Consider the following 18,133-nt stretch of genomic DNA (forward strand, 5'->3'; position numbering starts at 1 on the left):
ATGATTAACATTCCGGTCATTAATTCGAGCAATTTAATGCATATTCATTCAAACTTAAACTGATCTGGGTTTCCGAATACACACTTAATTATTTTGTGACGGTGAACACTATTTTTGTATGCACTATTATCTACAACCATTTGTCTTAAAGAGAGATAAGTAAAATCTATTAATGTCTGAAAGAGGGTTTTGGTGCTGTCTCTTCTGTAGCTTGCAAATTTGTAATTGGTACATAAGTTATAGAATTATTAGTGGAATAGCATTTTAAAATTCCAAAAAAGGAAAAGTACACTTTTTGAAATAGGCAAATATTAGTTCTATTAGGATCTGCTTTATGATATGCAAACATTTTTGTTTTGTCAATTAAGTTTGATGAAAAAATTTATATATTAGGTAATTTATCTGCTGAGCAAGGATCGCCTATTAATGTAAATAAGAAAGGACAGAGCGTTACAGATATGATTGTTGAAGGGACATCGTTCGACGCGATTGGAACTGCTGACATGCTGAAGCAGCAGAATATTTTTATTGAACGCGATTTAGTGAGACTTGGGGAAGATATTGGCCATGGTGAGTATGTTATTTTCTTGGACAATTTTTGCCTAGAATAATGTATATGAAATTGAGAAAAGAAACAGAGAATGTGTCACAGACAACAAACCACAAAAAAAGCAGCCAAAGGCAATCAATGAGTCTTCAAAACAGCGAGAAAATGCCGCATCAGAAAATGGACTTTGGCTTACCCCTAAACAAATTTATACTAGTTCAGTTCATATGAACCAACATGTAAAAAAACCCATACAAGACTAACAAAGGTTAGAGGTTCCTGACTTGAGACAGGCTAAAAAATATGGTGGTATTAACAATGTTTTGTGTAATCTCAATCCTCCACTAATACCTCTATCCAATTTTCGATGGAGAAGCGATCATTTAGATACATGAAAAACGCAGGTTTTTTTGTCGATTATCTGTTAGTACAAAGACACCCTACATAAGTCCATCCTATAACCTTACGTATATTAGGTTATATGATATGGAAACGAGTGAAGACATTCACAAACTCAGAATGTAGTTTTAACTAGACGCATACTCAAACAAGGTTATGATGAAAAATGACTGAAGTCGTTGTTTTAGAAGTTATATAACCGAACAGTTAAGAATGCATTCACACACTGTCTTAATTAACTCAACACTTGTTATTTCTGTTAACATAACGAATTACTTTTGATCCCTCTGTTACATATATCAATGGTTTAATCATATAAAAAAGACGATATAGTATGATTTCCAATGAGACAACTCTCCAAAAGAGACCAAATGACACAGACAAGAACAACTATAGGTCACTGTGCGAATGATTAATTTCCTAACTGCATAGTCAGATATAAATGCCCCGATATGACAAACGTAAAACATTCAAACGAGAAAATTAACTGCCTAGTCTATGTACAAACAAATGAACGGGAAAAAAATATGTAACACATCAAAAAAAGACAATCACTGAATAGCAGGTTTCTCACTTGGGACAGACATATACATATAGAGTGTGGCGGGTTAAACATGATAGCGGAAGCTCAACCCTCCCCTTACCTCGGACAGTGGTGTAACAGTACAACATAAGAGCGAACTACAAAAAATCAATGTGACGCAGCCAGGTCCTTGCACAGCACAACAACAAAAAGACACTTTGTACAGATCAGGTTCTTTTTTGTTTTTTAAACAAATAGCTCGGTTGTCCATTTACACTAATAACCTGGTCTGACGATTAGGGGCTTCTTCGATATTAGAAAATGTTCATGGTCTTGACTGTTGGTATGATAAGTGGCAGATGAAAACTATTTTTCCGTTTCATAAATGCATTTGTTCAGTTTATTAAATGTATTTATGTCCTATTGAATACATTCTTGACAGGTAATTTTGGATGTGTATACAAGGGTTATCTGTTGTCATTAGAAGAAAAGGAAGAACGATTTGTTGCCGTTAAAACTGTTCTAAGTAAGTAACAAACATTGCAGGAAAAACTATTGAAGTCTCCATTTGTAAGTAGGAAAGAGATATATACTTTTTAGAATCAATGTGACTTCAACATAAAACAGGTACATGTAACGTAATACACCTAAAAAAAACACACTAGTGTTACCCTTGTGTAAGTTATAAGTCAACAGTTTGAAGAAAGATAGATAGATCAAGTATAATGATTAAAATACAAGAATAACAAAAAAATTGTACATCAAAACCTGACACAGAATAAAAACGGTTCAATTACTGTACATGTATTCAAACTTTCTTAGTTTCTATGTTTTTTAATCGGTCTATAGAGTGTGACTTTCAGAATAAGTTATTAACAGTTAAACAGTATGTTATACTGAAATATTAAGAAAATAAGAAAATGTATGTACCATGTCAGGAATATGACAGTTGTTATCAATTCGTTTGATGTGTTTAAGCTTTTGATTATGCCATATGACTAGGAACTTTCCTTTTTGAATTTTCCTCTGAGTTCAGTATTTTTTGGATTTTACTTTATACTATGAAAGTACTGTTATTCGTTGGGTTCCAATTTTCGTTGTTTTTATGGACACAGTCAGATAAACCAACAACGTCCACTTGTGTTTTTGTCCGTCTGATGCTTTTTCAACTATTTTTTATAGTTCGTTCTTATGTTTTACTGTTAAACTACTGTCCCAGGTTAGGTGGGGGGTTGGGATGCCGCTTACATGTTTAAACCCGTCACATTATTTATGTATGTGCCTGTCCCAAGTCAGGAGCCTGTAATTCAGTGGTTGTCGTTTGTTTATGTGTTACCTATTTGTTTTTCGTTTAGTTTTTTACGTAAATAAGGCCGTTAGTTCTCTCGTTTGAATGTTTTACATTGTCTTATCGGGGCCTTTTATAGCTGACTATGCGGTGTGGGCTTTGCTCATTGTTGAAGGCCGTACCGTGACCTATAGTTGTTAATGTATGTGTCATTTCGGTCTTTTGTGGATAGTTGTCTCATTGACAATCATACCTCATCTTCTTTTTTATTTAAACTAAATATACAATTTGATGTACAACATCAGGCCGGATTTCAGGCATTTAATCTTTAAAACATCTAAAAGAACGACTGTTAATCTTTTGATTCACACGAGAAACAAGTTTTGATCTATGAATGTCAGATTTATCGTGATAATATCCGATAATGAACCGTTCATTTTTTTCATTTTTTCATAGTTAATATAAAAAAAAATACACAAAAAATAAATGATTCCGTTTCGACTTTCGGACTTCTTTTTCATTTCATAATAATTAATTTTACAATTCAAAGTACATCTATAAAATTTTCATCTATGTAAGTGGATTTCTTACGTGACATATATATATGTTCCAATCAAACACCTATGCTGGTGGTGAAAATGTTGGTCATTCGATCTCGAGTTAAAAAGTGTCATAACTGATTACACCTATGCAATAACTAAAATGTTTACTCTGCATTTTCCTTCAATTGAGACAATTTGTAAGAAGAGATGAATCTGTATGTATTTGTGTATTTTGTATGATAAAACAAGTATTTTGTTTTAACAAATAATGTTACTACAGTATTTCAGTACCAGAGAGTATCTACTTATCATATTAACTTATTATATACCGTTACTTTCTTTCTTCCTGATATGCAGTGGCAAGCATTTGACTCAGTGGTTTTAACGACTTAGTAGTTATCAAAAGTACCAGGATTATATTTTAATACACCAGACACGCGTTTCGTCTTCATCAGACTCATCAATGACGCTAATATTAAAATAGTTACTCAACAAGTACAAAGTTGAAGAGCATTGACATTTAACATTTTTGCACATGCTCATTTATATAGTATTTCAATTTCGATCAAATTGTATTTTGAATTGCAGAAACAGAAGTACAGGACATAAACGCAATCCTTAATGAAGCTCTGATCATGAAAGATTTTGATCATCCAAATGTGTTGTCACTAATTGGTATTTCTGTTGCCCCTGGTGAATTCCCGTTGGTTATTATTCCATTCGTGACAAATGGAGATCTACTGTCTTATATTCGTAGTGATGACAATGTAAGTTAAATAAGTATATATATATATTGTTTTCTTCATAGAGTGTGTGTTGGCAATTCGGGACTCCAGTGATTTGTTTTCAAAGTTCATTATACTTTGTTTTTAATCCAAATCCAACAGAAATATTCGGGACATATTTTAAAGAAATATTATTAAGTGTCAGAAAAGTTAAAGGGTTAGAGAATTAATTTAGGAAATAAAATGAGCGGCATTCAAACTCGTTCATTGAAAAGAAAACAACAATCACATGGCAAAAAAAAAAAAATATTATATAAATATTACAAAAAACAAAACCAAGGATAAGTAACAAAACATGCAATATAATTATGAATACTTTTATATTCCAAGATAAAACAGACTCAAGATAACCAGTTGATAGTCAATCATGCAGTCCAACAATAAGATTTATAGAAGATTAAATATAACAAAATCATAAACAATTTTTACAGAATGTCATGTTATAACTACAAAAATTGAATTGCTTTTTTTTTCATTTACGAAAATTTGAAACTTTGCATGCATGTATTTCATACAAATAAATTCAAATTCACCTAATTTTCTTAAATCAAATTGTCCAACAACTACAGAGATATATTTTCAAAGTAAAATTTTCAGCCTGAGAATTTCAGTTTGCAAGTTAATAACCTTATATTTCATAATCATGTTGTACAGTAAAAAGTTAAATTTGAAAGGCATTCTTTTATTTGTTTTGCTAAAGTATTTGATAAAAAAAATCTTTATTTTTAATGCCATTACCAACAGAAGCCAACTGTCAAAGACCTGGTGAATTTTGGACTAGATATTGCTAGGGGCATGGAATATCTCGGCAGCATAAAATTTGTACACAGAGATTTAGCAGCCAGAAACTGCATGTAAGAAGTCTTAAACAAACATCAGATTTTGATATCATTATAACAAACTACATACAAATTGTTCTGACCTGAATCCTCAAGCTTTCTACAACTTGGAATACCAAATAATAAGTTGAATTGGGTCTTTAAAAGCAATGCATATCATGTACAATGTAGGTAAATAATAGACTGTTTTGCCATACCTCTATCCATCTACTTTCGAAGCGTTCGCATTTTAACAGAGCTGGTTACATGTTCGGGATACAAAGTGTGGGTGATTTTTAAACCCCGAAAGGACCCGTATGCTAGGACATTTTTATTCGATGCAAATTCAGTTATTTGGATTTTTTGTAAGGATATGGTGTTATTTTTCATTATGAACTAGCTTATCTGTTTGTGTAGTGTTTTAACACAACTATTGAATAACTTCAAAGTACTAGCAACTTTCTTTAGTACATGACATCTTGTTAAAAAAAGAACCCGCACAAAACGGATGAGTTAGTTCATTATGAAAATAGGATCATGTCCTAAATCATTGCATGGAGATTTTTTTAATTGTAAAATTTTAAAATCCGTTAGGAAGATTGAAATTAGTCAGTTTAACGTATAACTATATATTACAATATTTTCTAAACTGCTATGTTAACAAAAAATGCTAAAACCAATCACCCACAACTGTTAAGATCAGTACAAACCAGTAGAACCTACATAAAGCAGACATTGTTTGATATAATCACAGGGTAGATGAAGACTTGAAAGTGAAAGTAGCAGACTTTGGATTGGCTAGAGATATTTATACCAAAAACTACTATAGCAGTGACAATAAGAAAATGTTACCAGTAAAATGGATGGCTCCTGAGAGTTTAGAAAATGGCACGTATGGCACACAGTCAGATGTTGTACGTATATCAACTATAATATATATTTTAATACCAATTTTATGTACACTTGGTTACCGTAATGTTGAAAAAATGTGTTCATAAGACAAACGTTCTCATAGAGACCTTATTCAAAGCATATGCATATGTTTGTTCATAAAGCGGTATAGGTTGCACTTCGTAACTACAGATGTTTAACAAAACCATGCCTGTTTTGTGGAGATATATATTATATTCATTGATATTTTATTTTGAACAATTAAACCAAAATAATCCAAAAATAGTGGCCGCTTGGATTCTGAGGAAAACCCGGAGTCTAGGGAGGGGTAGTACATGTATTAAGTATATTTTAGAATTTCTCGGGGCAAATAAATGTTGAAAATATGCCGCACGGTCCTATATTTAGACCTTTGAACAGAATGGAAGTGCATATGAGATTTCCATTCTAGGATATAATTTTATACGAAACTTCACAATTTAGTCGTAAAAGGAGAACCTATGGGACAATGCATTATGTATATTTACAGAAATGCAAACTATACATCTAACAAATTAAAGGTTGCTGGTGACATGGTTACTTAAAATATTTATAGTACTGGTAAAAAGCAAGTAAAATTGATATATTTTCAAAATATCAAAACGTATAGTTGCATGACTAAATTCATTAAAAAATATACATGTTTTTGAAACAGAGTTATATATATGTGAATGGTATATATCTAAAAACAAAAACTAAAAAGCATGCTTGGCTCAATATAGATTGATTTTCATAAATTTCATAACGTATTATTAAACATGTTAGTACAGATAGTATGTGTGAGTGGTATCTTAGTATATCTTATTCAGTAAACCTAATTGTAAAGACAATATAGGACTTCAGTTCTTGATAATGCCTAGTAGTACTGAAAGTATATAGGTAAAAAAGTAGAATAATCCAATGACTATGTTTTTATGGTGGTTCTTCTTTATCACTTTACTGTTTTAATTTCATTTAGTAAACAGATCAAGACCGTATTTTTATGAGCTCACCTGAGCTTTCCTCATCACTTGTGGTCTGTCGTCCGTCGTCGTCGGCGATACAGGCACTTGAGAGCCTCTTAATTAGGTTAAAAAATAGGAAAAGTCATGTAATTCTATGTTTCAAAAATTAAAACACCTTCCTTTAAATGATTTGTTTATTGTAGTGGTCTTTCGGTGTCGTGATGTGGGAATTAATAACTAGAGGTTCTGCACCATATTGCGACGTAAACAACTGGGATATGCATAAATATTTACAGTCTGGCAGGCGCCTAAAAAGAACTGATTTCTGCCCACCGCCATTGTAAGTTCATAGATACTTTAATAAATCATTATATATCTTTTGAATATTAAAATGCATCATAACAGTATATAACGCATGACATAGTTGAAATCATAGAGAATGATGTTTGTTCAAGATAAAGGTATACCACTTATGTATGCACACCTATATAATATATAACACTTGATGCTCGATTCAAAACTGATAGTCTGCTAGAAAATATCTTGTTTCAAAGGAAAATTAAAAAATACTGGAGTCCAAGGAACATTCAAAACAGAAAGTTCCCAATCAAATGGCAAAATAAAATAATAAAACACATAAAACGAATGAACAACAACTGTCATATTACTAACTTGGTGCATGGATTTTCAAATTAGAAAATGGTGGATTGAACCTGGTTTTATAGCGCTAACCCTCTCAATTGTATGGAAGTTGCTTACCTGTTGCTGATTTCTCGCAATCGATTGATGAACTTTAAACAGGCGAATACTTGTTTTGCCTTTATGTATGCTCTTGGTGAGTATAACCAATGTTATTTCAACTGATCGGGCGGAGCTAGGTTTTAATTTGCTTAAGGACAGTCTATTTGAAGATGTGTGTCATAAGGATGATTGCCGTTATAATTATTACCGATTTCTAATCACCTATCAGTGTCATCAAAGGAATTTACAAAAGAATTACTGGACACTTCATTGATGAGTTTATCCTAATACACCTATCTATAGATGGACTGGTTTATTATGAGCAAACCGGTTAAACTCCGCCCAGTCCAGTGAAATAAATCGAGTAATATCAGGTCTAACGTGATGAGAATGATATCAACTAATAATTGCATTCATAAAATACTAATAACATTTGATTTACAAATTAGTTTAACTCAAATTTATACTGACTTTGTGTTTCTTTTTTTTTTCGTTAACTTAGGTATGATATTATGATGAACTGTTGGGAATTTGACCCTGACAACAGACCAACTTTTCGGGAGATAAACCAGACGATTACAGGATTAGTGGATCAGTGAATTTAATGGCGGGAACATTGACCGATTTTCATGTTGAGATTTCATTCAATATGACTAAATGTAAATATTTCATAATGTGCTACTCTCAAAAGGAACCCTACCGATGTCTATTTTACAAGATATCTTTTTTTGTTATTCAACAACACAGTATCCATTATAGTGTACACAGGCGGAATTGTTTTAGTTTAAAAATCTTTTCAAACATATGTTTGTGTTTCACATATAAAAAATGGAGTTCATAAAACATAATTTTTTACCATTTGTTTCATTTTCCTCGTTTTGTTGTTGTGTTATGAGGTCTATTGTTTGTCCCTTTCTTTTTTAGACATGGCGTTGTCAGTTTATTTTCGACGTATGAGTTTGAATGTCCCATTGGTATCTGTCGCATCTTTTTTAAGCTTTGATAAGAATGATTAAATATTTCTTTGTTTTTTGTCTGTTAAACGTCTATTGTGACTTGGTTGTTTATATATTGTTATCTAACATACCAGGCTTGTAATTTAATAATCAGACGCGCGTTTCGTCTACATAGGACTCATAAGTGATCAAAATAGTTGGAAATCCAAAATAAGTATTAAGTTGAAGAGCATGGAGGACCATAACATTAAAAAAAAAAGTGCCAAATACGGCTGAGGATGCCTAGGATAAGAAAATCCTTAGTTTTACAACAGACATTTTTAAGGTATATACATCAAAATTGAATTGCATATTTATATTTTGGAATGCATATGTTTTGGATTTTTACATTCTAATAGGAATATAAATGTGTAATCTCATTGGTGTATATAAGAATGAAGAAACACATAAATTCAAAGAACATGGATTGACCTCTCTGAATGATTTAAAAACTTGTTATCTTCTGTTCAAAGCGTGAAATTTTTTATCATCACATGTAAACATTTCATAAATGTCATATTCATAAACATTCCAAAATATTTCCTGTACATATAATTACATGTACCTTAATCGTCCAGTTTAAATGCTAAGTGCTCTTTGTTTACAAAAATTGAGAAATATATCCTTCGGTAATAGAAGACTACGTTGATTTTATAATAAGATTACAAAAATCATTATGATGTTTAATAGAATCATCCTAGAGACACTCAACCCTGAAATTTGACAATGCAAGTAAATTAAGCCCATACTAGGCTAAAACTTTCATATAATTTATCTATATGAAATAGAAAAATATAACTTTATTGAATGTGAAAAATATTTTGTTTTTGTTTAAATTCTTATTATTACTGACGTCAAATTGGTTTTATCTATGATTATTAAAGATCGCAATTAACTAACAGAACTGTACGAGATTTTTATGCAAGCAGAACTATGTCTCTTCTTTTATTTTGTTATATACACGATTAATTTTTATCTCTATTTTTGTTTTATGGTACAGATGACCCGGAAATCCCTTATGCCATATTTTGAGGGAATGGTCAATCGGAACAACACTTAAAAAATCATAATTAGAATTCATTGTTTCGAAACCCATGAATCATCCTTTTTACAAATCTTCCTTATATTTTTTTGATATTATCTATTTATAATTTTCTCATGTTTTTTTTAGTGTGATGTGCTTTGACTTTTATATGAATTTCTTTTGAAATTATATAATGTGCATATCTCGTTATAATATATGAAAAACTGATATATGTGTAATATATGTGATTATATTTTTTGTACATTAATAAATCTGTTTTTTTCTCGTTTAAATTGTTTTACATTTGTCTTTTCGAGGCCTTGTACAGATGACTATGTAGTATGGGCTTTGCTAATTGTTAAAGGCCGAACAATGACCTAAAGCTGTTAAATCTCTGTCATTTGTTCTCTTGTGGAGAGTCATTATTCTTACTAAACGTCTTATAGGATGCGCTTTTCCTTATTTCATGTGTGAATATTTTATAATGTATATTGCCAACTATTTTGTAATCTGTAATGAACTGATCGTTTCATAGAGTTTGTATCTATAAAACGTCTAAACTTAAAGTCATATGAAACGAGTGAGTGGTGAAAAATAATGTTTATCCAATTCTTGAACCAATGCATGTATAAATCATAAACTTAGTCCTCTGTGCACGAATTTCTCATTTTTTACGCAAATATATCGTTTAATCGTAATTTTTTTTTCTTTGTGTTTGTTAAGATTTTACAAATATGACTGCTCATTAAATGCCGTGTTTTGGAGCCGAAGTTTACCGATTGTCACCTTATAGTAAACAAATAACAAAAAAGCATGGGTATTGAGCACGTGTTTAACATGTACAATCAGATAATTGTTTATTGCGATCACCGGGTTTTTACGAGGAGGGTTACGCTCAGGTCACTATGCATACGGAAAATATGTCGGCGAACTGCTTCCTGGAAGGAAGCAATTAAAAATAAGTAAACTTCTTCTAAATGTGGACAAATTAAAGAATTTTCCTCAGAAAGAAGTATATGTTCATAAGTTGTATAATGAAAACTATCTATTTAGTTATAAAAAACTTATGCATAATTTGTTTTAATTTGAGGTTTCTTATGACTTTAAGTTTTCCTCGATTTTAGTCTTCACTTAGAATTCCCTTCGTTAAATACAAGTTTTGAGTCGTATGCATAAAATTAAATAAGCCTTCAGTTATCTAAGTAATACTAATACTCAAATCCTATGCCCTAGTTCTATTGTTGTGTATCATAGTTTCTATTCCTGTAACAATTGTAAATTGAATAGATCTTTTGTAAAGAATAACAAACGATTTTTATCACAGGGTGTGACGAGCGGGGTTTTGCTTCTTCATCCCGAAAGCGCAATTCATTCTTATTCATGTCAAAAGAAATTGTTGTTTGTTTCAATTGCCTGAACAGAATAGATTACTAATAGTGTTTACTTCAAAATTATATCAAGACATACTAAAACTAAAGACTTTAAGAAATCCCAATAGTGAAAATTTTTTTTAGCTTCTATTTTTAAGTTAAAACAATAAATTCATTTCAATAACGCAAAAATTATAATCCCATAAGGCAACATCTTAAAGAACATTTATATAAAGAGCTTTAATTTGCTGGATACTTTGAAAAATTATAATATTCATTTTGACTGAAACATTAGTTGCTAAAATATTAATGTTTAAATTGTTGAAAACTGAATCGGAGTTTGCAGTATATTTTCGTGCTTACAATTGATACCAGTCGGTGTATTTTAACCGTAAGTCCTATGTCATTTATACAAGCATGCACGAACAGAGAAATTAGAAGAAAAATAAAAGCTTGAATGCCAGGCGTGTTGAAAATGAGTTCTTTTCGGTATACACAATAACTAGATTGGGAAATAGGGGTAGAAAAAGTATATGACTACACTCTGTTATTCCTTAACTTTGTGATTATACGCGATGTTAAGAAATATCTATGATTGTAAATATTTAGAAATAAAAAAAAAATATTACTGTAACAGTTGTAATTATTGATCAATTACATTTTAACCGTTTTATCCATGTTCTGCTTAAAAGAATACTTTCGACTGATTTTAATTATTTTTTAAAATGTCAGGTATAGAGGTTTAATCTTAGGTGGTTTCTATTGTAAGAGGATTTTATGCATACCACTTCAGTTGTATGTGCGTGGCTTAAACCGAATAAGCTTCTACTGAGGAAAGATTTAATTTAAGTTTTTCTTTATGCATACCACTCTGGAAAAAAGTAAGTAGCTACTAATATATGCAAACGAGACCTGTTTCCGGGCATACATATCGTAACAATTAGATGGAGTAAGACAATATGCTTCAAATGACGGGTGATTCATTCTCTAGGCTACATGAGCAGGGGAAAGATAATTAAAATTCAGGAAAAAACGGAAAGAAGAAAACAAAACACATTGTATTAGGAGTTGAGGGTAAGAAGGGGACATGGAAAGAAGTGAAGAACAACACTTGTGGTTTATCCTTCCATAGATATAGTACTAAGTATATTCCATATAATATAAAACTTTTAAGGGTGCCAAGATCCTTGATCAGTTGTTGAAGAGAAAACATTCTAAGCTATACATGTATCATAATAAAAATGTCAAACAAAACATAATCGTGTATTTAATGGTACATAAACAATTAGAAGAGGCAGATATATAAACAGACTAATCAATTGATTACTGGTGTTTAATGCCACTTCCAGACGACTATTGCCTATTTCGCACCAACCAGTTTTGATAATCGGAGTAAGACGTTTTACCAGGATAGAGATAACGAGATTCGGTAGGAAAACTACCAAAACTTGTCAAATAGAACTTTTAAGATGCACACACTTGCCATGTGGTGATCGAGTCCAATATCGCAGTGTCGACATGCTTGTGATACAGAAGTTGAAATACTTAGATCACTCGGCATTCGATACTCCGCGAAAAGTGGATATTCAAATGTCGAAAATTAGCTGACAAATCAATGTCAAAAAACAAAAAAGTTACGGAAAATGATGTTCTATGTAAATGGTATGTGGATAAGGGATGGAAATTTTAATACGCATCATTATATTTCCTTTTTTCGAAAATATCAAAAATAGACCACGATCAATGAGATGATGATGTACTTCCTGAAGCGAAGTACAACGAGTGGTTTACTATGACAGGAACTATAAAGTGTTCAATATTTGTTTAGATGACATCCAAACTGCAAAAATGTAAGTTAATATAAACTTTTCGAATTTACTACAATAATTGTAATTCAATCTTTTTGCATTGCATTTCTTTATAGATGTTTTGTGTATTGTTGCATTTCATTTTAGTTTTATATCCATTTTTTACCATAGACATATGTAAATGTAAAGATACTGCGGATTAGAAAGTGGTCAGCAGAATTACATACATATTCATTAATAGTGTGTGCAAAAGTATCGGAAATAATGGAATTGCCATATTCTAAGATAACAGAAAAATATATAAGGACAAACAGCAAATTCAGATACGTGTAGTACATTTTGTGTAGCCCTTTCGTGAAAGTCATTTTCGAGATCCTGATTACAGCTTATATTTTATGATAAAATTGTATTCTTGGTTTGCTGCAAAGTTACAGCAACTGTCAGAGGTAAATAGAAACATTTAAATGCATTACCCTACATGGAATATATAAAATTCTACTTTCAATATTCACTTGGATTATTCAGGTTAGTATCAAAGTTTCTGCTATCAGCTACGTATAAACGAAATGTTATCTGGAACTAAATCGTCTCACCCCCAAAAAACCGTCCACAACACGTGATTTTTTTTTAAACTCCATGATCACTCTCCAACATAGTTTATAATGTGGTCCACGGCTAATTTTATACAATATATATATAAGTTAATACATCATTATTTTAGATCATTTAAATTAGAAAGGTTTCAAAATTAATGTTAATTTTAAATGATTTCATATAATTGCATGTATTCTTTTGGTAAAACTTCATTGCTTTTAAATAACTACAAGAAGAGAGCATTTTTTAATGTGAAATGGAGGGCAGTCATTTAACATGTATTTTATCCAAAAGATAATAAATGCAAACTATGAACCCTTTAAAAACTAAAAATAGACCGGACTTCCTCCCTTGACTAATACAATACCGTGTCGTTATAACTAACAAAATTGTAATGTATTGATGATAGTTCAACTAATTTTTGTCGACATCCGATATGTTTTCCTGTAAGTGCTGTTTACAATATAACAATACTCATTCATTCATATTATAACAAACCTTAAAAAGTTATGACCATATTTATCCAGCTTAATTCCGGTAAAATTTTATAGTTCAATAATGTTCTTTTTGCTCAGGTGATAAGGGTAAACGTTATGAACAGCTTGGTTGGTGGTAAACTAAAGTAACAAAAATAAATTGTGACCCTACACCATAGAGATAAAAATCGTTGTGATACAAGTGTTGTCTGCTATTGGTCGGGTTGTTGTCTCTTTGACACATTTCCATTTTAGAATTTTATTCATGTTGTACATGATTAATTGATCCTGATATAATAACTTAGAACTGTTTACTAACACATTTTTGAAGAGAAAATTTTACCAGTAGACTGAGAGCGAAAAATCCTGTACTTTCTATAAGCCCATGAAAGATCCGATTTTTTATTTTATAGTATATCATTGTCATCCGCTTGTTTTCATTTCTATGATAACTCAAATTTGCCTTATCGAATATTCTCATGCACCACACAATTTGGAGTGACAAAAGCTTCCTTTCGAATCAAAATTTTGTTTGCCTTGTCTTTCCACAGTTCCAGGGTCTTAGACCGTTTGTTTGAAAACGAAGTAACAGTGCCGTGACTCAAATCGTATAACAATCAAAATACAAACAACTGTCTACAATTCACAACATAGAATATTGAAGACTGAGCAACACAAACTATACTAAAACCCAGATCACATGTAAATGTGGATTCGGTGGATAAACATTTTCGGTAGGCCACATGCGAGTCTCTTTCATTTAATCAAACAAAGAATTCCTCATATCCCTTAGTGTTTTTGTTAGATACCAGACTTACTCTATTTTGTACGCTAGACGCACGTTTCCTTTCAGAAATTCATCAGTGAAGATCGAATCAAATAAGTTAAAAAGGCTAAAATAAAGTACGAAGTGGTAGAAGTTAGAGGACTGTAAAACTTGACTGAGCGATATTTACCAATAATAGTTGGTTAATACACAACTTCTTGGATAGCTGCGTCATATAATTCAACTAAATGCAGACATACCGGTATTGTTATGCTTGACAAGAAGTTATGCCCCTTGTATAAGTCAGTTTATTTTCAACATATGAGTTTGATTGGCCCTTTTCTATCCTTCGTCTTCCTTTTAAATAAAGTCTTTTGATGTTGTTTATTTCAAAAAGACATGACCGTTGGTTTACGTTTTCATTAATAGACTCAGACATGTTTTGGTATCATATACTAAGTAATCAGACAAGTTGTTGGTTGCTACTGTTGTATTTTTGTGGATCAAACTCGATACAAGAAAGTTATATGATAAAATAAATGTTAAATGTGAAATCTAGTAATACTGTCGTCCTAAAAGCAAAACACTTTTAATTTGTTTGATAGCTAGGACGCCCAACAATATATTGATAATACGGAAATTTCCCCAAGAAATGGATGAATTAAGGTGTAAAGGGCAAATTTATTTAAGGAATTTAGTGTCCTCGGTGCCCTTCAACTTCGAACCAAAAATGCCTTTTCTAATTATTTCATTATAGCGTGACTGCTGAGTTTATTAAAGACGAAATGCGAATCTGTAGACAAGTATATTCGTTGTATATCTGCTTAGTTTTTATCTTTATAACATTGTAATAAAGTAATGCTAGAATAAAATCAGGATGTTTTGTCAATGATATTTTAAAACTCAGTGTATATTCTTACTTCAGATGTATATGCGATTAGTAGGGATTTGTCTGGTAGCGAGAATCATAACAACATTCGCTTTCCATCAGAACTACACTGTACCAAGAAACTATGGTCCACTATCAAAAATAGTTATAAAGGAAGAAAGAAGAAGTTTATACATAGGAGGAAAAAATACTCTTTTCCACTTTAACTTTGACTTAAGTTTGCAAAAACAGGATATAATTGGCCCTGTCAACGACAGTAAACAGTGTAATCCTTTTGATAATTCTTGTATATACATGAGATACCAAACAGTCAATAACCATATAAGTATACTGAAGTCATTCCGAAACTCCCTGATCGTCTGTGGAACAGCGCGCCAAGGTATCTGTTACATGTACGATTCATCTGATATCAATCTTAAACGTAATTTTGGAGAAATCAGGAAGAATTATCTTGGAAGTGAAAATTCATCCGTCATGCTCATCACAAAAGACACACATGGTACTGATATTTTTTTCATTGGTCAAAGTTATGATGGCAGAAAAGCAGATTACTTTTACAATGAGTTTGCAACTCTTGATATTTCTAATACAACTAACCATGATTGGAACTTTGATCATTATTCGGCTTGGAGTTATCTCTCAGTATGTGATACCAAACGCGAAAACTTTAAGTTGAAGTTTCTGCATATATTTGAAGCTGACAAATACATCTTTCATGTTTTTATTCGATCAATAAGGGATTCAGGAAGAATTTCATATGAAACAAGAATATCAAAATTGTGCAAAGCAAACCACGATTACGGTTCTTATGAGGAAATGGCAATTTCGTGTAAAACTCCTACAAAGTATGACATTGGAATAGCAGCTCACTACGACAACGCGCAAGAACAACTATATATGACCTTTGGTATAAGGGCATACCATGTTGACAACATTCAGGCCGACAATACTCAAGGTTCAGTCATTTGTGTCTTTAGGATTGATGAAATGATTAGGAAGTTTGCAAGTGAAGTGTTGACAAAATGTTTTAAAGGAACACCAACATGGGGGACCCCATCATGGCACTGCAATTCTACTCAATGCGCAGCTGCTTCTAAGGTAAATGTCATTAAATTGTAAAACAGTATTTGCCTACCGAAACGGAGTCTAAAATTGCTATCAAGTTAGAAAGGATTATGATTGCTCAAAGCTTCAGGTTTTTTTTCTACGCTTGCCCTTGCTGCCTTTGAGTTGTAGCATAGCGTGTTTTGACTTTCAGACATCTTTTAAAAGTAGTTGCTAAAGTATCTTGATCATGTATAATATAGTTATTCATAAAGGTATGGTATTATATATATTTCAGTTCCGTATGCGTACTTATAAACCCACGGAGCAGATGTGTTCAATGTCGATCTTTATTGACAAGGATTGTGTGGCAAACGATCATTAGTTTCAAGAGGATACAAAGCTTCCTCCAATAATAAAAATGGCCGCCATGATATACCTCAGCAATAAACAAGAGTGACGAAGTTTGCTTGAAACATCAATTAATAATCAGTTCATCAATATGTATATTTTAAAATTGATAATGACATTTGACTGCTGTCCATTTCTGTTATTTCTTTTGATTTAAAAGTTTAACATTTTTTTTTACATATCAGCTACAATATCTTATATTAGATCTGAATAATTTACATTAAACCGGTTGGATCATCAATCTCAAATTGTATAATCTTTATATGAGTCTACACATAGCATATGAGTTACCGTTCAAAATATGATTTTGCAGTAAAAAGGACTGGATCAAAATCAATGGATCCGTTCTTGACTTATTGACTTATCAATAGTCTGCATGTAACAAACAACTTTACAAATTGCAGATACGTATTCACAATCTATATTTTGTGAAGACACACTTGCAAACCCAATGATATAAATACATTTTGGAATTGTTTTCATCCTAAAATTACCTGAAATATTTACTTACAACAGTTTAAGAATTTATCATATATCTTTTTTTTCCACAGGATGATCATTACGAGGTGGCAATTTCATTTTAAAATGCTTACTTATACTAATAAAATGTTTTTACACAAAGTTCATATTAATTTTACAACTATTAATAGCATGGATATTTATATACTTTTTAAAAAGCATTGCAAACTAGTCCTTGGTGTGCTAAATTGTTCAAAATACTAACGTTGTACTTTATTTTAGTTGATAATTTTACTAAAACTTAACCTTGCATAAGGCGAAATTTTAGAAATGTTTGTTATGAATCATATCATAACTGATGTATTTACTATTTTTTAATGATTCCCTCGGGAAGAGATAGTCCAAAAGCAGCAGAATCGACCAACTGCTGTAAAATATGAAATCACCACTTAAAATTTCAATGGTCTGAAGCGCTTTTCTAGCTTTACCTCCATTTTCGAACATTTTAATGGCAAGAGTTATATAAGAACATAAACAGTAATAGAGCTACTTATACATGTATAACCCACATAAACTTAACGGCATAGGCCTTGGTAACATTAACGTTTTCCCGTCTTTTTCAATGTTTGTACCATTGAAATCTATGCATTATCTGTCAAAGTCTAAAGCATGATGCATATTGATTATGACTTATTTAATGGAACTATACACAACGGTCAAAATACTGGAAGGTATATAATATTGTGTATTTTTACACATGTTCTCATTGGGGATATCCAT

At 31.5% G+C, this 18,133-nt stretch overlaps 2 protein-coding genes across 2 annotated transcripts in view; both read left to right on the forward strand.

The window, feature by feature from the left end:
• Positions 1-9,829, forward strand: part of LOC134726240 (hepatocyte growth factor receptor-like) — a 31,297-nt gene extending 21,468 nt beyond the window's left edge. Inside the window, exons 15-21 of the mRNA XM_063590644.1 lie at positions 394-570; positions 1,912-1,995; positions 3,888-4,066; positions 4,829-4,938; positions 5,657-5,816; positions 6,980-7,116; positions 8,020-9,829. Of these exons, the coding sequence (XP_063446714.1) occupies positions 394-570; positions 1,912-1,995; positions 3,888-4,066; positions 4,829-4,938; positions 5,657-5,816; positions 6,980-7,116; positions 8,020-8,116 (944 nt within the window). The 3' untranslated portion in view covers positions 8,117-9,829. The remainder of the gene's footprint in view (positions 1-393; positions 571-1,911; positions 1,996-3,887; positions 4,067-4,828; positions 4,939-5,656; positions 5,817-6,979; positions 7,117-8,019) is intronic.
• Positions 9,830-12,614: 2,785 nt separating this feature from the next.
• LOC134726249 (hepatocyte growth factor receptor-like) overlaps positions 12,615-18,133 on the forward strand; it is a 28,836-nt gene continuing 23,317 nt past the window's right edge. Inside the window, exons 1-2 of the mRNA XM_063590653.1 lie at positions 12,615-12,756; positions 15,476-16,537. Coding sequence (XP_063446723.1) covers positions 15,476-16,537 — 1,062 coding nt within the window. The 5' untranslated portion in view covers positions 12,615-12,756. The remainder of the gene's footprint in view (positions 12,757-15,475; positions 16,538-18,133) is intronic.

This window comes from Mytilus trossulus, chromosome 1 (genome assembly GCF_036588685.1).
Source record: "Mytilus trossulus isolate FHL-02 chromosome 1, PNRI_Mtr1.1.1.hap1, whole genome shotgun sequence".
Classification (NCBI taxonomy): Eukaryota; Metazoa; Mollusca; class Bivalvia; order Mytilida; family Mytilidae; genus Mytilus; species Mytilus trossulus.